Source organism: Ambystoma mexicanum, chromosome 10 (genome assembly GCF_040938575.1).
Source record: "Ambystoma mexicanum isolate Mex_15411 chromosome 10, UKY_AmexF1_1, whole genome shotgun sequence".
In the NCBI taxonomy this organism is placed as follows: Eukaryota; Metazoa; Chordata; class Amphibia; order Caudata; family Ambystomatidae; genus Ambystoma; species Ambystoma mexicanum.
The window spans coordinates 1033678305-1033699985 of NC_090932.1; the positions used below are offsets into that span (position 1 = coordinate 1033678305).

The window sequence follows — 21681 nt, forward strand, 5'->3', positions numbered from 1 at the left end:
GACTGGCACGGACTTTCAAACCCCGGCGTTTCAGGAGACTGTGACTACGGACGCCTCTCTGGAGGGTTGGGGGGCCCACACCGGAGATCTCCACGCAAGAGGCCTTTGGCTCCCGGAGGAGAGGTCTCTTCACATCAACATCTTGGAGCTCCGTGCAGTGTTCTGGGCACTCAAGTCGTTCCTCCCGTCCCTCAAGGACAAAGTGGTGAGGATCTTCACCGACAACACCACCACCATGTTCTACATACGGAAGCAGGGGGGCACCAGATCCTCAGCCCTATCCAAGGAGGCCCAGGATCTGTGGCACTGGGCCGTCGCCCAGGGGATGTTTCTGGTTCCCTTCCACCTGGCAGGAATAAAAAACACCATCGCCGATTCACTCAGCAGGGAGCTGCGCTCGTGTCACGAGTGGGAACTGCGCCAGGATCAAGTGGATGGACTCTTCCAACGATGGGGCAAACCGTAGATCGACCTGTTTGCGACGGCAACGAACTCCAAGTGCCAGAGGTTCGCCAGCAGGTTCTCACAGCCGAGGAGCATGGGCGATGCTTTGTCGTTCCCTTGGGACGACCTGTTTTATACGCGTTCCCTCCATTGCCATTGCTGCTCCGCCTCATCAGCCAGCTCAAGAAGTCCAGGTGCAGGATGATCCTCGTCGCACCGGCGTGGCCGAGGCAGGTCTGGTTCCCGGACCTTCTGGACTTGTCAACGTCCCCGCCAGTCAGGCTGCCGGCGGACGCGGATCTTCTCTCCAGAGAAGGAGGCGCCATTCTACACCACGACCCACAGTAGCTGAACTTGCAGGCCTGGCTCCTGCAGCACCAGAGTTTGGAGGGTACGATATCCCAGCTGATTGCAGAGAGGTTCTTGCAAAGGCCAGGGCGTCCTCAACTCTCAAGTGTTACGGTCATAAATGGAAGAGGTTCTCTGTCTGGTGCCATGCACAGAAGATTAACCCTCTGCGGATTACGGCCCCTCAAGTGCTACCGTGCCTACTGTCGCTGGCCAAAGCTGGACTGGCTCACGCCTCCATAAAAATACATCTGGCTGCCATCTCCCGATATACCAGGACTACGGGACGGGCATCCTTGTGGTCTCATCGCCTGGTAAAGGAATTTATGAAGGGACTATTCCGATCATTCCCGCCGGTGAAGGCCCCTGCCCCGGCGTGGGAGCTTAATGTGGTGCTGACCAGGCTCATGGGACCCCCATTCGAGCCTATGCATTCGGCGCCTTTGAAATTCCTGTCATGGAAGATAGCGTTCCTCGTGGCCATCACCTCTGCACGACGAGTGGGAGAGATTCAGGCCCTATCTTGCAAGCCTCCATACTTGACTTTTTATGACACAAGGGTAGTGCTGAGGACGCACCCCTCCTTCATGCCCAAGGTGCCGTCGGACTTCCACCTCAACGAGCCCTTGGTGTTACCAGTTTTCTTCCAGTCGCCTTTGAAGCCGGCCGAGAGGACTTTGCACTCGCTGGATGTAGCTAGAGCGCTGAAGTTCTACGTGGACCGCACAAAGAGTTTTCGGAAGACGTCGCAACTATTTGTGAACTTTGGGTCTGTGAATCAAGGGAAGGCTCTCTCGAAGTCTTCCATTTCCAGATGGCTCTCTGGCTGCATCATCCATTGTCACCGGTTGGAAAACCGACCGCTGCCCGGCCGTCCGAGAGCCCATTCGACCAGAGCGATCGCTGCTACCACGGCGTTCCTGTCTGGTGTTCCCCTGCTGGACATCTGCAGGGCTGCTACGTGGAGGTCGACACACCTTCGCAAGATTCTACTGCGTCGATCGGGACTCCAGGGAGGAGTCCAGGGTCGGCCAAGCAGTGCTGCGCAACCTGTTCCTTTAAGGTGAGCCTGGTGAGGAGGTAAGAGATGCTTACTGTTGTTGTTGTATTGCTTAATGTTGAGCCTGTTGCCATCTCCCGTGGTTGTGCATGTGTATACTGCTATGTATTCTTTTATTCATCAGCATGTGAATCCATGCCAGACCCCATGCTGGAGAAGGAACAAGTTACTTACCTGTAACTGTTGTGGTCCAGCATGGGTGTGGCATGGATTCACATGCGAACCCTCCCACCTACCCCTCTGCGGCTCTTCACTTGGTCATACTGCCACTTGGCGTGCTATCAAATCTGAGGATGGCTGCCAGAGGTGGGACTTAGGGAGAGGGCAGTCATTGGCTGGGGGCAGTATGACCTAGAGATCAGTTACTACTAAGAAAGACAGATCAGAAACAAAACTGATACTGATTTTGTTCTTTACCGAGGATTCTCAGCCTGACGACGGGGAATATTCATGAGCATGTGAATCCATGCCAGACCCATGCTGGAGAACAAGTTACAGGTAAGTAACTTGTTCCTCCCCCACCCCCTCTTAAAAATATGAAATCTAAGCAAATCTAGCTCCCTTTTTTTTTTGTGTACATCCTGTGGCTTTAGTTAATGGGCCGATCTGACGTGCCTAGCCTTCCTCCCTGGCGGCATCCTCCTGTGTGCTGTGGGGCCTCCCGTGGCCTTGACGCTGCTGTCTGCTTTTTTTTTTGTTTTAACAATGCACAGGTGCAACTAGACACAAACCTTTATACCCTCCAATATTACCTATGTCCTCTTTGACAACATTCCAATCCCATCATTTCAATTACAAGAGTTGTAATTCTGGAACTAAAATATCCATCTATTTACATAGATGTTTCCAAAATACAACATTATTAGTTTGGTGGTTCTGTTACTCTATTTTAGTTCAATAGTTTTATCGCTGATTTCGAGCAGATAATATTAGTTGAGTATGTGATCTCATTCTTTTGACCAAATAATTGGGTATCACCATTTAAATTTCTCCTGCACAGAGGAGAAAGAACAATGCATGCAACATTATAAAAAGCCCACTAGACTATAGTAATGGATGTTTGTTCATTTTTACTTGTAGGAGCAGCAGCGGATCCTGGAACTGGGCATCACCGGTCCGGAAGGACATGCACTTAGTCGTCCTGAGGAGGTGAGTTGTGTGTTGTATTCAACATGCTTTCTATAAAATCTCAAAAACTCAAATTATAGTTGTACTTAGGCAGCAAAACAAAGTCACTGTAAACTCACAGTGGAACACCTACATCACCTTCATGTCACGTAGTTAAGTTTGTCACTACTCCACACCAAGCACACATCTCATGCAGGTTTTTGTGTTTTGCCCACCTACTCACGAAGAATGTAACTTATGTCAATTCCTTACATTCCAGCTGTTTGACTGTATGATAGATTGTATTTTTTTTGTGTTGAGTATTTTAGCTGAAAGCACAGACTGTTTGTTTCAATTTTGTGGCTGTCTGTTCTTTGACACAATGGTCTTGTCCAGACGAATGAATGGCTTGTAGAAGGAAGACGCCAGTTACTGATCCTCATAGCTCAGCCTATGCTGTTATCGACATCTGAGCATGGTGCTTCTACCTGAATGTTTTGCCAACTGAATTTGTTGACCAATAAAGGTCTAGTTTTTAAGTATATACTCAGGAGGGTCTACAACCTCGTTTTAGCTCACTTCTCCTTTCACAGAGGAGACGTATCCAATTGCATATCAGTCTGGTGCCACTCACCTAGCCAGCACTGATATGCTAGGCAATTCGAAATTCATAGCATTTCGGTGCTGGACTGCCTTTTGTGGGTGGTACCGAAACTGATATGCAAATGGAGATTTCTCCTCTGTAAATGGTGCAGAGAGCATAATCAGAAAACTGTTGTATGGAATGTGACAACTTTTAATTGGACATTGTTTCGAGGCTCAGGACTAGTATGCAGAGGGACGCCATTGCCATGTAATTTCAGAAGATGAAGCTTCTCCATGTCCTTTTAACAATAGTATGTCCAGGGTTGGGCCACATTAGCTCTTAATGATCCTGCTGCTCATCCACTTTCATTGCATCCTGCGATGTAAACAGGGTTGATGCGTCTTTGCCGCTCTGCATGTGCAACGCAAGTCTTCACTGTGCTACAGTTGCAATGTGGCAGAGAACCACAAGTTGTGAGGTGCAGGGAGGGTGTGTGTGCACGGGATGGGGTATTTTTTTACAGAGACTGGACTCTATCCACACCATGAAAGGGGAGGAAGCGGAGCCACATTGGGAGTATGAGGTAAGTGACAGTTGATGGGTGGGGGCAAGGTGGTAGTAAAGTGGGGGATCTCTCTCCAAAGAAGCAGATTGGGGTGGAACAAGGCAATGATTTAAGTGCTCCAATGTATTTATCCAGGAATGGTGTGCCGCCAACGACCTCTGCCTTAATGCCAGTAGACTGAGATTCTACTCATCGGCACTCCCACTCCCTCCTTCCCTGCTGCTCTCTGGCCGGCCTCTCTGGGCCCTCTTCCTACTCCTACCTGCAAGTCAAAAAACCTTGGGGTCATCTTCGACTCCACACTCTCCTTCTCTCCTCACATATCCGACGTATCTAAGAAGTCACACTACCAGCTACACCTCCTCAGAGGTATCCTTCCTTTCCTCTCCTTCCCCCAGAAGCTCACTGTCTCTAGAGCCCTGGTTCTCTCTAAGCTGGACTACTGTAACAGCCTCTATCTTAATCTGCCCGCCTCTACTCTCCGCCCTTTGCAACTCATCCAGAACAGGACTGCAAGACTTGTCCTTGGCCTCAAGCCCAGGACTGAAATCACTACACTGGCTCCCAGTGATTGCGAGGATAAAGTTCAAAACCCTCTGCATTGTCCACAAGGCCGTCTGGGGCCTTGGGCCAAAATACCTTCAACTCTCTCTTCCTAAATATCTTCCTTCTCGAGCTCTTCGCTCATCCGCCTCCAACTCCCTCAGGGTCAGCCGCTTCTCCAAACAACGAGTTGGGGGCAGATCTCTTTCCACTGCAGGGGCCTCCCTCTGGAACAGCCTTCCTACCTCCCTGAAACTTGAGGAGAACCACCTCTGGTTCCGGAAGCACCTCAAAACCTTCCTCTTTGCCTCCGCTTTCTCTCCCCCTCTCCCCTGCTAATACTACTGAAACTGCACTGAATCTGCAACTGGGCCATTCACCGTTCTCGGCCCAGCCACTCTCCCCTGCACTGCCTCCACGGCAACCCCTGCACTACGGGACTGTGTCTGTATCCATACAGCCCCCCTTCCCAGCACTTGTCTGCACTTACCTCGCACTTGCCACCAGCTGGCCCTTGTTATTTATCCTGTATGCTGTATGCTTATAACCCTGTACTGCACTTTCCCCTCTCCCTTTCCCCCATGCACTTTTCCCTTCCCCTCTACCCTTGCACTTGCGCGATCTGAATGACACCTGGCCTAGTAAGATCGTTGTCTGTCTCCCCTTGTCCCCCCCCCCCCCCGCCTCGTCGCGCCTTGAAACACTTGTGTATAGGCGCGTTACAAATGCCTTATCATATATCATATCATATCATATTTACTGTGCAGGAAATACCAGCACAGTAAATACAATCTGAGGGTATGGAGTCATTGAAGGCACTGGTTGGTCAAGATAGTGATGGGACTTTCCTTCTGTTCAAGCCATGATAGAGGTTAACATGTTTTCATGGGCACCACCCCTTCCAGCTGCTTCCTGCCATGATCAATAAAAGCACAAAAACAAAGAACAAAAAGCTGACATTCAGCCTTTCTCTAAGTATATACTGCTCTTTTGAATGCCAAGTCGGAGTCCCTTTTCTAGTTTGCGACTCTTTTCAGCACTGCCTATAACCATCCAGTGTTGCTGTATCCATTTTATCATGTGCTTCTGAGCTCCAGCATGGTGTTTGTTCAGCCAGTTAATCTTTTACGTCTCAAGGACTCATTATTTTAGTGACTATCATTTTGCAGGAAAAATATATTAGAAGCCATTCTATTGATGCTTTCTGCAGGTCCATAGCATGCATTCCTTTTAAGTGTGGCACACCAGAGGAAGGAGCCTGATGCACCAAGGACATTTTTTCATCTTTTTATTAAATAATAACGAAAGAAGGGCCTAACCCTCCCTATTTCTATGGGGATATTCCCTACCTACCAAAACTAGACGAGGGCTACTCGTCTGTCATCAAAGTCCAAAGAAAATGTCATCCGTTCAAACCCAACTTTTAAATATCCCTACCACTATAGATAACAACTAAATAACAGCAGAATGTTCAGATTCTGGTAGCTTTCTGGGCCTCTTCTCAGGGTTATTCCATGAAACTAAAAGTTTTGTCATTCCAAAAAGTGGTTAAGTCAATAAAGGTGGTTTCTCAAGTTTCCTTGGTTCTCTTATAAGACTCTGTTGCTCTTGATATAGGTGTATGGATTTTTCCACGGTAAGTTTATGGAACCTTCCTGTATCATTGTTACACCCCTTTTGGCAGTGATCTTTTAATCTTCTCCCCGATTGCTTTAACTCCTCTACTCTCTAAGTTTCACTGTCTTTGATCAGGTGTTCTGGTCCCTTAACTCTTGTGGCCTCCCCTTATAATTTGGGTTTCTCAGGCTCCCCTAACTGGCATTCCCACTTAATTCATTTCATTTCTAAAAGTATTTCATAGAGCACTGCCAGTGCTATTCAACCGTTGTTTTCATCAACTCTCTTGGTGTCTTCCAAGACATATATCTTGCGTTTCTCAAGTTACCAAAGTCATTAGTATATTTTTCATACAGTTAATTCACTCCCAGTTGCCTCCCCCATTCCTGAACCACTGGGTACCATTTCTTGTGTAGGGCTGGTTCACAGGGCTTGGCGTCAGGATATGGCGGCTTCGCTTTCTCTCGCTCTCTAATTTCTGTAGTTTATCGCTGACTTGATCTTGGCATCTGTTCGCTTTGGTAGGCTCTGCACACATCGGCAGATGGGAGGTTTTGTTCCTCCAGGTCTTGTTTAGCGTGCCGTGGGCCCACCACAGCATCCTCGTTCACAACACCAAGCAGGACGGTCTCTGTGCCCCTGTCCCTAGCGGATTGTTCCACTGCTTGCTACACTGCTCGTGCTGTGTTCTCTCGCCCTCCTGCTGCCGTTTGCTCTGTGACTCCAGCGCTCCACCCCTCGAGGATGCACCTATGTCGGAGCTCCTTGCCTGCGTAACCTTCTGCTTTTTTTTATTTTGCTTCAAAGTTTCTCTTGAGTTTTTGTACGTCATCCAAAACAAGAAGTATGTCTTTCCTCTTTGATTTTGGAGTTCAGGCGAGATCCAACATTATCTGAAACCAAAGGGATGTCACAACTTTGTGGATTTAGAACAGAAGTATACAAAACAGAAGTAACATTGTTTCCAATTCCCATGTAGGTGGATCATGTTCTCTGGACCGAGAGTTCCTCATCTGAATGGGAGTCCTTGTCCCCAAGAGACGACTCACTCCCAGTGTGGTCCCACTTGCCCACAACCCTAAGGAGGGTCTTGCTCAGTGAGCTCACCTCCCTAGTCTCAGTCGGTGACTCCCCTCAGGGAGAATTGACAAATACCCTATATTTGTCACAAAATGTACACACATTTTTTCATTACAGGCAAGGGATCACCAATGATGACTGTGTGTTGCAGATTGTAAATTAAGACTACACCGATACAGGTTATTTGAATTCTCTTTTATTAACAGGGCTACGGCACTGCCAAAACATTCAACTATACAAATACTAAAAATGCTACAACGTCTACAGTAGGGATGTAACGGTATAACGATATACCGTTAAAGATACCGTGAACCACTTAATTGAACAATAATAACCGTCACATTGTTTATACCGTTCATACAGTTAAGTGTGCTTTTCAATCTGATTTGGAAAGGCTGCAGTAAGCAATTGCTGCGCAGCCATGGTTTTGCACTGTTGGATGTGCCGTCTGCCAAGTAGTTTCAGTTGGATCAGTTTTTAATGCCGTTCTATAAACCACACGTGCCTTACACAAAATCAATATGTTAGCAATAGGAAGAATAGATACAGTGCCAAGAAGGAAAAAGGTTTACTTTGGGGTGGCGGCTTTGGGGTTTATATATTTATAATGGATAATGTTCTCTAAACATATGGCAATGGGGGGTTTCCTCTGGTTCTATCATTGAATTTACATATAATAAGTCACACTGCGAAATTCACTCATCTCTGTGGGTATTGCCTGCTGCCATACCAAAGGGTAACATGTCAGTGATTACTGAACACCTTTTGGCCCGCAAGTAAACTAAAGGCTGTAACGTAAAGAGAAAGTGTGTGTGTGTGTGTGTACGTGTACAAGCGTATACTACCATCAGCCTCCATTGATCTGTGGCATGCAGGTTATCAAGATGGCAACATGCTCATCTTCACCAGTAGCCAGTGGGGAAGCAAAAAGCCTAAATGACCACTTAAGAAAAGCTATTCAGTTTGCTTTGCCAGTTGCAGCAGGCCTCCACCCCATCCCCTCCTCTCCACACGTGTGTGTGTGTTTGGTGGAAGCAAGGCATTTCAGTGGAAAGTATGTTGAAAAGCCCAATTCTGGCCCTGGGTGCCTGGTTTTGTTTGTGATGATACATCTGTCAATTTATGAACTTTTAGAAAATATTTGTTAAGATCAGTTAACTCCACCTGCTATACCGCGATAACCATGATATACCATCATTTGGCAAGAAGGTTATCGTACCGTCATAAAACGAATACCGTGACACCCCTAGTCTACAGTGTGCTATAGATGGATTTGAAAGTATGCCAACCTAACATTATAAAAAACGTTTCTTCTACTGGTTTTGTAATGTGAAATGCTCATATTTTTGCTCAGATGCTGTGGGTGCCACCACACTCTTCAGTGCATTATGTGTTCATCGCCCCCTTAGTTTGTGTCTTCCTCAACAGTACTGTCCTACTGTATTCATCCTTTGTGGCAGCTGCACTTGCTGCATCCTTCTCGGCTGTTCAAAGTCTTTGCATTCGCCACATGATTGTGCCCCGTGGCATCCCAAATCTCTGCTACAGGTCACAGTGGCTGACGGATTCCGCATTCTGCTCCTGTGTTTGCCAGCCCCCCCATGCCTTTGTCAGAGGATGTGTCTTTAAGGCTCTAATGCTGTGGTGAGCAACTTGAGGCCATCCACGTGTTTTGGCCTGCAACGTCTATTTGCTCTAGCCAGCACAGTCCATGGTGAAGGACCACGGGAGTCACTGGCCAAAACCTCTCGAGTGCCACACAAGTCGGCCACCATTGCTGTAATTCCTCAGGAAGCAGACTGAATGGGGTGCTCCTGCGTTCTCACACTTCATATTTGTTATTCACTAGTACTGGATTTATACACCCTCAGGCACCAATACTTTGGAAGCCTTTGTCGATGATTTCAAATGTTTTAAAGAAAAGTTGTTTTCATCAATCCTGGCTGGTTAACATTTTAAGCCAGAACAGCACAAACACATACCCCAAATACTAGAAAGCCTAATGGCTCTTTTCCCCCCCCCCCCAAGATTATTTTTGTAATAATGGGCAGAATTGGGTGCATTTTACAGCACAATTTACTTTTGTTTGGGAAGGGGAACAAATGAGCTTTTTCAATGCTTCTGGTTTCTGTTTTCTTATAGTACATAAGAACATTTCCGTGCAGCAATGTGTGCTCATCAGAAAGATTTGCTCGGAATCGAATTACTAGACAAATTTATATTTGTGCCAAATCATCGAAGCAGTGCAATCACCACACTGGTTAAAAGGACAAGTTTAAATTGCAAGCCAGTAAAAATTACATCAGTTATAAATGTGTGAAGAGAGAATTCCACCAGTTTTAAATGGTCTGTTAGGCATGTATGGACATTCCCTTGATGCGTTTTAAAACAATTCTGCAGCTACAACAACCGCAGTTTGTTAATGTCCATAGTATCCTTGGGGACCCCCTAACCTTGGGGAACATGTAGGTCCATTCCTAGCCTCTCAAATGGCTAGACTGGCACTGACGACACTACTTCTACAGAGCGCATTGAGATAAAAAAAGTTAATCTTTTGTAAGATTATCTTATGGTGGGTATGGATGTGTGTCGAAGAAAAAATATATTCCCTCATGGCCATGACACGGTCGGATAGCAGCAAGGCAGCCATCGTGAGGTCACAAAAGTATTTTGGCTAAAATACTGCATGGACAATGTGGCGTAAAATGGACACACATTTTTAAACGGATAGTTTACTCTAAAATTGTGTTGGCTCAAAAGATGGGTCACAACCAAAAATAATATATAAAACATATTTTTAAAGAAAGTTCCTATGTAAAACTTTGAGGCAATGAGGCTCATTGTTTCCATGGGGGCATCCATTTTGTGTTTTGAAGCAGCCTCCCCTGTTTGTTAAGCTCTGCTCTGGCTGCAATAAACAGGGAGCAAAGGCCCCCTAGTCTTTTGCTTACTGCAACCAGAGCAGAGCTTAACATGGAGAGGAGGCATCCTTCACTTTCATTTTACGTTTTTTCTGTGCTCTACAACCCCAGGGAAGCACAGAAAACGTAAAATGAAAGGCAGAGCAATTATAAATACTTCACCGGCTGCCGGTGGAATTTTCATAATTGCTGCAACTTTCTTTTCTAGCTTCCCGTGCTCAAGCAATTATGAATTGCTTTCTTTTCTAGTTTCCTGAGCAATTATAAATACTCTTCCAGATGCCGCTGAAGTATTCATAATTGCCTGGACTTTCTACAAGAAAAGGCACAGCAATTCTAAATACAACGATGTTGTATTTATGATTTGGTTCGAAAACCACAGGAATCATAAATTCAACAACCTTGTATTTATGATTGCAGTCGCTTCAGCTTCGAGTCTCCCGTGCTCCCCTGGGTTGGGGGAACCTGGGAGACTCCAAGCAAAAGCCTCTGCAATCATAAATACAATGTGGTTGTATTTTAAATGCCGTGGTTTTCCTTTTAAGTTTCCAGGGCTCCCCCGGCTCAGAGGAGCCCGGGAAACTTAAAAAGAAAACCTCGGAAGTCATAAATGCAACCGTGTTGTATTTATGATTGCGGTGGCTTCAGCTTTGTCTCCCGGGCCCACCCTTGCACATACGAGCAAAACACATCTAGATGTTCTTCTCTTGGCTAACCTATTTATGTTTGACAGTGTCAGAGAAGTTATTTGAACCTTATTAGCACCCTGGGTGGAACATTGTATTTTGATTGGCCAATCGAAAGAAGAGGCCTCATGCAATAGTTGCCAGAATGGTGCTCTTTCTCTTGGCCCAGAGGAATTCATATCCGCGCTGGTGTCACTCCCCCTAGCACCTCCACCCCATCCCTGTCTCCCTCCTTGGCAGTTCCTTCTTACTTTATGATAAGACTGCTGGTACCTCCATCCTGCACCACGTCAGCATGCCTCTAGGCCGACTATTGCTCGATTCTTGGGAGCCATTCCTGAATGGATTTTCCTGGTTTTTGGTATTTCTTTTTTCTGCTAGAATTTAGGACCTGCTTCCAGCATCGTTACTCGCAGCTGCTGGTCAATATTGGTTCTTATGAGGCTTGATGCCCTCCTTGGGCTTGAGCAAACTTTCATTCTCATAAGAGCCATATTGCCGGCAGCTGGCACCAGCCCCCCCCCCCCCCCAAATGCAATGAGATTGGGAATTCATACATTTGGTAAGAGGACCTTGAAGAACTTCCTCAAATCGGCTCATAATTGTAAAGTGGATGGCGCTTTCCCACTGGATAGCACTTTAAAGTTTGAAGTTCGTGAATGGAGTTCTGTGTGGAGTCCACACAAGATTTCTTAAAAGCAGAGCTTAAAAAGCCATTCCCTCTTTTGTCCACAGATAGACAAGCTTTCTTTAAAGACTACAGCTCTCCTTGTGAGAGATCTTGCAAAACAGTAATGTGGAAGAGTGCTAGCTTACTACTTTCACAAGGGAAAAGGATGAGCATGGTTTAATGCTGGTTGTTTTTTCGATGGGCACACATTTGTAAGATCTTGCAACTGACTTATAATTGGTAAGGTTCCCTGTGATCTCCTAATGCAGTGTAAGATGTGCAGTGGACTTGCGGGCTGAGATGCCTGGCATCTGGCTGATGAGGCCCCATTCTTTAAGAGTACCAAGTGGCCCTAAAATGCTTCAGTAATGGTAGCAGTAGTATTTTATGGAGCGTAAAAACGTCTCTAGAACTAAAAGCTAGTTTCAAGGCACTGGCCATCCATTTGACAGAGCTCTGTATCCCCTCACTACTCCGAGGGATCCGGCACTACAACCTGCCTCCACCGCTGCATGACAATATTTTGGAGAACAATTGAAAGTAAACCGAAACCTGTATTGTACTCGGAGATGCAAAAGTGGCCTTTTTATAATTGTTTTGCAGAGATTTTACACTGTATGTTTGAGTCTGCTAGTCGCTGCCCGTGATTGTGGGTTGCTTTTTCTTTCATACAAATAGTTCTATGTACTTCAGGAAATCCATTTCATGCCACATTTAGCCTCTGTTGCTGTTTCAGGGGTATATTTAAATATTAGGATTGTGGGGGTGAACATTAATATCAAACATTGATGTGCAAAGTGTCCTAGTTCTTTGGTGCTTTATGGTGCAAGGTAGTCCTTATTCAGTTTGTAGATAATTTAGAACTGTGCATAAATATGTCTATATATTAATCCGAGATTTATGAAACTGTTGGTCCTGAGCTCTGGCGCTATTCCAATTTACCCGTTCAGATTTCACCACGTGCAGCAATCATTGTCTGACACAGCGCTGTAAATAAGCAACCGATCATCAGATGACATGATCAATTGTAGCAGTGGCGGTCATCCTTTTTGTTAAATTGCCTTGTCTCCTGTGTATAACCTGGTTAATAAATTCAGTAATATGCACGTCTTGCAAGTTTCTCTTGGGGCACATACATTCTTAGTTTCCAAGCTGTAAATTATTTCTCTCCCATGTGGCAGCCATTTTAAATCTTTGGAGGCGCAAACCTTTTTTGTCGGGATAAATCGGCCTATGGAGGGTTACTTATTTTGCTATGCTGTGTAGTTATCCCCATCATTGAATGCATCAAGTCATATTTTTGCTTTTTCATCTTTGGTAACCTTTTCCTTGTGTACTCAGTTGATTATTAAGTGTTGCAGAAGATCCCCAAATCCCCAGACTGTGGTTTGGGTAGTTGAAATGCTTTTGTTGGTGAATTCTATACTCCCGATGGCGTGTCTTAAGGCTTCACTTAATGCAATCCTTAGATCTGTGGCTAAATTCAACTTTTTTTTGTGTGGGATTGGATATTGAATGCCTTATGCAGATATTTTAATGTTGCCCTCCTATATCCATATTCAAGGTCAAGAATTCTGAACCTGATCTCATATTTGTTCCATAGAACGTAGTGTGGGATTGCTTATAATATTTTAATCATTTGCCCCAAGTCCTTACTTGTCAGGGGTTGTGGTTATCAGGTGTAATCTGAAATGCCCAATGTGCTTTTCCTATAATGATTTTGTTTGTCATATGCAGCTGTGTCTTTGAAACTTGGTATGTATCCTTGGTAAATTAGTCTCTTCTGTTGATCACCTACACAAATTCCTTTAGACGCCAATAGCTCCACCTTTTGACATGTACTGTTTAAGCTATTGACTTTTGCAGATGTGATTTTCGTAGCCTTCTTCATATAATTCATTGTATCAAGTCTGTGAACACCCCTCCATCTTATATACTCTCTTGCAACATGATCATATTAAGCTGATGCTAATACCTGTGCCCGCTTAGATGACAGATTATGGTAGCAGGAGAAACTTTTTTTTTTTGCAATGCATACTAATTTGTATGCATGGTTTTGGTTTTAGCCTGTTACTTTTGAATTCCTTAGTTTTGGACTCTTATCTGAGCTTTACTTCCATACCTGCTGAAGAGTTTTCCTCTTTTGATATGATTGGTAATATTACAGCCTCCAACTGTACAAACAAATGGGGTCTCCAGGGCCTGCCAGTTTTGTGATAGTAATCCAGTATAATTTGTATTTATCTGAAGAACAAAAATGTCAATTGCAAATTATTCACAATAACATAGGCAGGTTGCGGCATTCCCCAGAATGGTGCCTGCACAAATATGTATATATGACATTTATAACGTGCCTATACACGTGTTTCAAGGCGCGACGAGGCAAGGGAGGGGGAACATAGGGAAGACAGACGATGATCTTAGTAGGCCAGGTGTCATTCAGATCGCGCAAGTACAGAGGTAGGGGGAAAGTGCGGTGGGGGAAGGAGGAGGGGACCGTGCAGTACATGGGATAAATGGAATAAAGCGATAAGTAAAAGGTATGGCCAGCTGGTGGCAAGTGCAAGGGTAAGTGCAGACATCAGGTTTCAAGTGCTGGTAGGGGGACTGTAGGGATACAGAAAACGGTCCCCAAGTGCGGGGGTTGCCAGGGAGGCAGTGCAGGTGTGCAACTTGAGGGGGAGGGGACCTGGGCCTGAGATCAGAGGGTGGCCAGGTAACCAATGCAGTTTCAATTTCAGCCAGGAGTTCAGCAGGGGAGAGGAGGAGAGAAAGCAGAAGCAAAGAGTACGGTTTTAAGATGCTTCCGGAACTGGTTCTCCTCAAGTTCCAGGAGGCAGGGAGGCTGTTCCAGAGGGAGGCCCCAGCCGAAGAAAGAGATCTACCACCAACTCGTTGCTTGGAGAAATGACTGACCGTAAGGGGGTTGGAGGCGGATGAGCGAAGAGCTCGAGAAGGAAGATACTTAGGAAGAGAGAGTTGAAAGTATTGTAGCCCTAGGGCCCATAAGGCCTTGTGTACAATACAGAGGGTTTTGAACTTGATCCTCGCAGCCACTGGGAGCCAGTGCAGAGATTTCAGACCTGGAGAGATATGATCCCAGGGCTTGAGGCCAAGGACAAGTCTCGCAGTCCTGTTCTGGATGAGTTGCAGAGGGCAGAGAGTAGAAGCAGGCAGATTTAGAAAGGGGCTGTTGCAATAGTCCAGCCTAGAGAAAAACAGAGCTCTGTAGACAGTGAGCTTCTGGTGGAAGGAGAGGAAAGCAAGAATACCTCTGAGGAGGTGAAGCTAGTAGTGTGACTTCTTACAGACATCAGAGGTGTGAGGAGAGAAGGAAGGTGAGGAATCGAAGATGAACCCAAGGTTTTTAACCTCGCAGGTGGGAGCAGGAAGAGGGCCAAGAGAGGCCGGCCAGAGAGTGACTGGAAAGGGGGGAGCGGGTGTGCCGATGAGGAGAATCTGTCTTACTGTCATGAAGGCAGAGACCATTGGTGGCAAACCACTCATGGATAGCAGACAGACAGTACGAGATGAGAGGAGAGTAGGTGGCTGAGGGTAGGCTGAAAAGGAGCTGAGTGTCATCCGCAAAGCACTGGAAGTTGGGGCAGAGAGCAGCAATGCGGTGGGGAAGAAGTGCCAGGTATTGGTCGAACAAACAGGGAGAGAGGTTAGACCCCTGGGGAACACCACAGGTAGAGAGGGAGGGAGGTAGGGAGGAAGGGAGGAGAGGAAGGACCCAAGTTGGACTTTGAAGGATTGATCGGAGAGGAAAGAAGTCAGCCACACCAGGCTCTGACTAGTGATGCCCAGGTTATGTTGGAGACGGTTGAGCAGGATGGCATGGTTGACCATGTCAAAGGCAGAAGAGAGATCAAGTAAGTTGAGAACACGGGATGTTGGAATAAAGGTTGGAGAGCAGGTCTTCACAGATGTTCAGGAGAGCAGTTTCCTTGCTTCTGGCATTTCTGAAGCCAGACTGATGGTCATGAAGACACCCAACAGATTAATTGTGAAGATTAAGCTGGGAGATGGCCAGTTTATCCAGGAGTTTGCCCAGGAAAGGAGTGATGGAGATTGGACGATAGTTAGCCTGGCAGGATGGGTCAGCAGAGGGTTTCTTAAGAAGAGGGTGCACAAGGGAGTGTTTCGGGGGGGATGGGAAGACTCCAGTGGCGAAGGGGTGGTTGCAGAAGTCGGCTAGAGCAGGAGCCAGGGAATCAATTTGGTCCTTGATGATTTTGGCGGAACAGGGATGAACCTGTTTTGATGAGACTTTCATAGATCAGATTTGTCTAGAAACCTTGTCTGGTAAGAACAGGGGAAAGACGGAGAAGGAGGGACGAGAGGAGGAGAGGTGGCTGAAGAAGGGCCAGAGGAAGAGCAGAGAGTAGAGTGAGGAGGGGGAGAGGAAGAGAGGACCGGATGTCCTGAGTTTTGGAGATGAAATGAGAAACCAGAGTCGTGCAGAGGGCCTGGGAGGGGACAGAAGAGGTAGAGACTGCAGCAGGATTGGCCAGCTCCTTGCAGATTTTAAAGAGTTCGGCCGTGTTGTTAGATGCCGCAGAGACGCAGGCTTGGATGTGAGCTCTCTTCTTGGTGTGGACTGAGAGCTGGTATTGCCTTTGGAGCAGGCGGCAGGCCAGTTTGTCAGAGGATGTTCCTCTCAGCCACCCTGCACTTGCGTTTGAGGGTGATGAGGTCTGAGTCATACCAGGAATTACACTTGGTTTTGGCCTTCAAGCGGATCCTCATGACAGGGGCAAGAACATCGAATAGCAGAGTGGAGGAAAGGGCTGTGTCAGGGTGTGAGTCAGCCAAAGGGGGAGGGGGCGGTGAGAAAGTGGTGGCGAAAGCCTCAACTGACACACGCTTCATGGGTTGGATAACCGAGAAGGTGGGGTGGCAGTGCTAGAGCTGGCTTGGCCTGAGGGGTAGAAAGGGTGAGCTGGGAGGATAGGAGAGAGTGATCACTTCAGGAGACAGGAGTGGTGAGAGGGATAGAAAGGGAAGGTCTGAAGAGATCAGAACATCCAGAGTGAGTCGGGGTAGAGGGGAGAATACAGAGTGGCAGAGGTTGCAAGAGAGTCCAGAGGAAGGACAGTAAGCATCCAGATGAAACGTCTGACTTGCCAAAGTTAACAATTTACCTAGTGGGAAAACTGAAGAGAAGTATAACATTACTGTATTCCTCTGCACTGGAGATTGTGGTGGGGTCGGGAGGATTGGGCAGAGGACAGGGAGAGCTCCTTTGACAAGTGAGTGTTAAGCCAAGGTTTGTAGAGTTGCATTCGGGCTGGCTTTGATTTGGTACAGGCAGCAGGTTGAAATGGAGTGGGGCGAATAGGGAGAAAGACCGGAAGCGAGAGGAGGCATGGGACAGTTGCATTGAAAATAGGAGTGGAAGGAACGAAATCTTGAGTAGGCCGAGATGCAATTGCACAGGTACTTTGGAGCAAGATCATTGCTAACTTTGGTGAATGGCAGAAGAAACTTGAACATGTAGCAGTTGTGTACGGAGTGCCAAACAGCATGGTGTTGGTAGGTAGAAGTGGGGGACAATTTGGGTAGGTTATAGTGGTTCGTAAAGTTGAGGACTTGGTCTAAAGGGAGAAAGGAGTAGATGGGGGGGGGGGGGGGTGGAGGGGGGGAGCCAAGGAGAAGAATGTTTCTGACCTCTAGTGAGGAGAGCAGTAATTAAGAAATTGACTCAAATGTTGAGACTGTTAATACGGGCAGCAGAGGTGGTAGTAGTGATGAGTTGTTGCAATTGGGTGTCGCCATCAGAGGAACCTATATCCTTGCGCAGGGGAGCACGAAGGTCCGGTGGGAAGGAGTGGGGAAGGATGCGATTTTAAAGCTGGGAGGAATAGGACTCTATTTTTGAAGAGTTTCACATGAGACCACATAGAGCCATCAAGTGCCCTATTGCAGCAAGACAGTTGGTAATCCATTTTCGAGATGGCTGGGGTAAAGGAGGGAAAATTGAAGAATTTAATATCAGCAAAGAGTTGATTGTGAAAGCCAAAGGACAAGATGAGTCTTCAGAGGGCAGGTCTAGAGGGTAAAAAGCACAGCACTAATAACTGATCCTTGTGGGATACTGATAGGGAGAGGGGCGAGGCCAGAAGTGTGTAAGTTCCACGAGATTTTAAAGGAGCAGCCTTCCAGGTAGGAGGTGGTCGAGATGTGAGCAAGTTTGTGAAACCCAAGGTACTAGGGACAGTTGAGTAGCTGACGGTACAATATTCCACCCAAGGTCCAAAGGATGAGTATACAAGAGAGTTTAGAGTGGTGAGTATCAAAGAGTAAGAGACTGAGCAGTCTCAGTGGAGTGTTTACTACAGAAGCTAGTTTGTAGTGGCTCTCCAAGGCCATTACTCAAGGTACTTAGTGATCCGGTTGAAGACCACACGCTGATGGACCTTTGAATAATGGGGAAGGAGGCAAACTGGGCAATAGGTCACTGGGACATTTGGGGTGAACAGACTGCTCCTATTTAGTCATTTGAGGGCTCCATGGGGTTCAGTAATTTATCGCAAGCAGTAATCAATTTTGTGAAGTGGTAAAACAAAAAGATAATAGTAATTGCCAGAGGCTTTTCACCACTGTCGTCAAACTCTCTTAATCGGTGTAAGGCATTCTTAGTGGCAACAGTAAAGACAGACGCAAGTGATCACAGTTCAAGGGTGTTTATTAAACTGTATGCAGGTTGGAAAAACGCCTCATCTAAAACTAAATCTAAGATGGGAGCAAGAGTTAACCATCAAATGAAAAATAAGGCAGTCCTAGTGGTGGTGTCAAATAAAGGCCTATACTAAGAAAAACCTATTGCCAATCCTTACAACTAATACAAAAAGGGTGTGGGATAGAAAGTGTTCACAAATAGTATGTCAGGATGTGGTAGCCTGGGTATCCCTTCCCCAGGTTTTGACTATGGGTTAAAGTGAGATCTTGGAGCACAGTACACACTCGAGCTTCCCCAGCAGGAGACGTCAGTTCTGTTTTCAGCTATCAGGGCTGTCGGTGGCCAAGTCGTTTTGCCTGAAAGTCTCTTGCCTTCGAGGACCTGATGTATTCAACAAACACAAAGGTATTTTCCATGTATACTCTTTGTGATGGATTCACCCCTGTGTTCCCCTCCATCCACTGACCCTTCACTAATCGTATTCCACAAATCAAATAAACATTCAAATTTCATTGGGCTTTGGGTGATGACTTTCACCCCGGATTCCCCTCTTCTGGGTGCAAAACCCTAGAAAGTTATTTTGTTATCAGGACCTCGGATAGCTATGTTCTCCCACTTTCAAGGGCTTGTTAGGTTCCAAAGTATTGAAACAAAAATTCTTTCATCTTCAGGTCATAGTTCTTGACCCCTGGCTCCCCCTCATCTGGGCACATACCCCTCTCAATTCTCAGCCTCCCTCCCCTGGGTTCACGGTTGCTTTCAGTACAACCTTCCTCTGTAACCCTCACAAATCTTAATGGCTTTTCAACCAGTTTCTTCTGTGGACATCCCTATGCCCGGTTCACGCTTGTCAACACACAGTTCACGGGGACTTCAGGCTTCGCCCCTTTTTGTTAGCATCCCTCAGCCGGGTTCACTCTTGCCAACTTCATCAATTATGGCTTTCGTAATTACCCGTCGGTCAAAGTCTTTTGAATGTACAGAGGATTTTGCAAGACCTCTGCATGACCACTTTAACCGTTCGTTTACAGCCTTACCAATGGCAATGGCAGTTTCAACAAATGCGGGCTTGATCAGAGTGTCTCAGGTTAGCACCCACGTGGTGCTTGATCCTTTTGCAGCTGGTCTTCCCTTCCCTTAGAGTTCTTTGAACTTCCCTTAAATTGCTACTTTACAGTTATAGTTCAGCACAGTTTGGTTTTTATCGGTTCTCCCCATGACTCACCGGCTGTGATGACTGCTTGGCTTTTCAGCATAGCTGGAGCCCAGGTTGGTAACACGGTAGCATGAGTCTCCCTCAGTCCTGCTTATCAGCGTGGGCATGCTTTGTGACCCGTTGATATGTTGCATCACACTTGAGCTATTGTCCACGGCCTTACGATTCCCTCTCTGGAGGTTTCGCATCTCTCCTTGTCAGCCTGTCGATATTTGCAGCCTTTCTTCTCCTTTTGAACTGCCAGGTCTGGATAGATGTTTAGTCGTACTGTCTGCCATGCTCGTACTGTGCTCTCTTGCTCCACTTTTTATCCCTGTGGGGAAGGGAAAGGGACGCCAGGAGTATGATTCTGGTCATTTGCCTGTCTTTGCCTGACCCTTGTATTGGGACATGTCTGGTAAACGGCTCTGGTGTTAGTCCCTTCTCTTGCGTGTTGTGCGAAGTGTTCGTGTGAAAGGGGCCGGGGGGTGTTTTTGAATGTCCTACGTGGTAGGATGGGGAAAAGGTGTTTAAAGAAAGGGGATACCGCATTTCACCTGACGGTGTCTGACTCCCGCTCCCAGAGGGCTCCCCCCCCCCCATCCAGGTGATCCTCCCTCACTGGTCCACCCCCAAGAACTGAATCCAATAGCGATGGCCGTGTCGTGGCCACCTGGTTGACAGATCCCCCAGGGTTTAGCAGGGAGACTCCTTCAGGTTTCTCAAATCAGGCCCTAGGTCTTTGGATTTTTGAGTAGCAAACGAGTTTATAGGGGCGCTTTGGGTTGGCGCTATGAAGGATGGGTGCTAATTTAGTAGTGGAGAAGAAGGGGGGGCGATGTGGTGGGAAGTAGGAGCATGGGGAGGGAGAAAGAAGAGGGCTGTCAATCACACATTTAGAGGAAAAGTAGTGCATATGAAGTCTTAGTTGGGCTAGAATGGGTCTATACGTAACCAAAGTACCAGTAACTGGGGGCATGTTCCCTGGGTGTCTGAGGTAAAAGCAGCTCCACAGTGAATGCAGAGTCACTGCGTCAAAGGATCCCTCTCTGGAAGTAGGAGTCTGGCTAAGGACCAGCACTACGAAGTCCTGGCATGAGCAGGGATCTACCCTACCACTGGGGAGTTGACCTTGCTACTTTTGGACCTTACCCATGGGTAACTCCATAACCAGAGAGGCCGTGTCAGTGTGACTCACTGGGAGCCGAACAGAGTATTCAAGATGGCTTCCAAACAGGATCAATGTAGGGTAGTGGTTGTTGTTGGCCCAAGGAACTTTGTTTTTCAGGGAGGACCCTCTGTTGGCGCACATATTATCGCTGGAGGATGCTGATGAATATGTTCCACATTTGCCAATGGAATACACCTTGCATTCCTCAAAAGAAAATTATCTGTTTAATAGAATGATAGCTTAGTAACGTGACATAACATAAATAAAACACACAACTCCACAAGTTGACATTTTAAAGGCCCACAAGTAGTCCCTATCAGCAAATGTACAGCTGAAGAATGATTCCTTAAAAATGTGATTTGCCGATGTGTGAAATTCAAATAATTAATGAGGAAACAGTGTCATTCTATTTTTTTTTCTTTTCTTTTTTTTAAATCCCCTTCCTCCCAATGGATCAGACAAAATATATTTGTATAACAGCATTTGTCTGAAAACGGAGGAGTAAAGGTAAATTGCAGAAATGTACTGATAACTTGCAAAGTTGTTTAATGCACCTTGTCATATGTAGTTTTTGTATTACTACCGTTCAGCCTTGGGTCTAATGCCTTAATATTTTAGGCGAGAACTGTTGATTTAATTGGTATGTGCATCGTTTTGGGGGATTGAGTCTCACATCAGCACTTATGTTTAAATAATGCCTGTAGGTTTCTTTTTAATATTGTGTTTCTGCACCTCCATTAATTGTTTACAGTCTAATCTTGATAGGAGCAAACCAAGCTGCTTGGCTCGGCAGTCCCAGAATTAATACTTGGTTTGTCCGTAGTGAAATATTTAAAGGTAATCGTAAAAATAAAACGCACATTAGGGGTCCACCAGAGCAGAACTTTTATTGTATGCTCTACAGTATTGATACTGTGCTCATCACTACCATAGTTGTCCTTCTGCACCTGGCCTTGTCTGACACCGTCAGGGTTGCGCCAGACCTTAGTCTGTGGAAAGAAAG

At 46.4% G+C, this 21681-nt stretch overlaps 1 protein-coding gene across 3 annotated transcripts in view; it reads left to right on the forward strand.

Moving 5' to 3' along the window:
• LOC138491968 (dihydropyrimidinase-related protein 2) overlaps window positions 1-21681 on the forward strand; it is a 581041-nt gene that overhangs the window by 489208 nt on the left and 70152 nt on the right. For all 3 annotated transcript variants that reach the window (XM_069618857.1, XM_069618856.1, XM_069618858.1), the window contains one exon: window positions 2933-3001. In XM_069618857.1, coding sequence (XP_069474958.1) covers window positions 2933-3001 — 69 coding nt within the window. The remainder of the gene's footprint in view (window positions 1-2932; window positions 3002-21681) is intronic.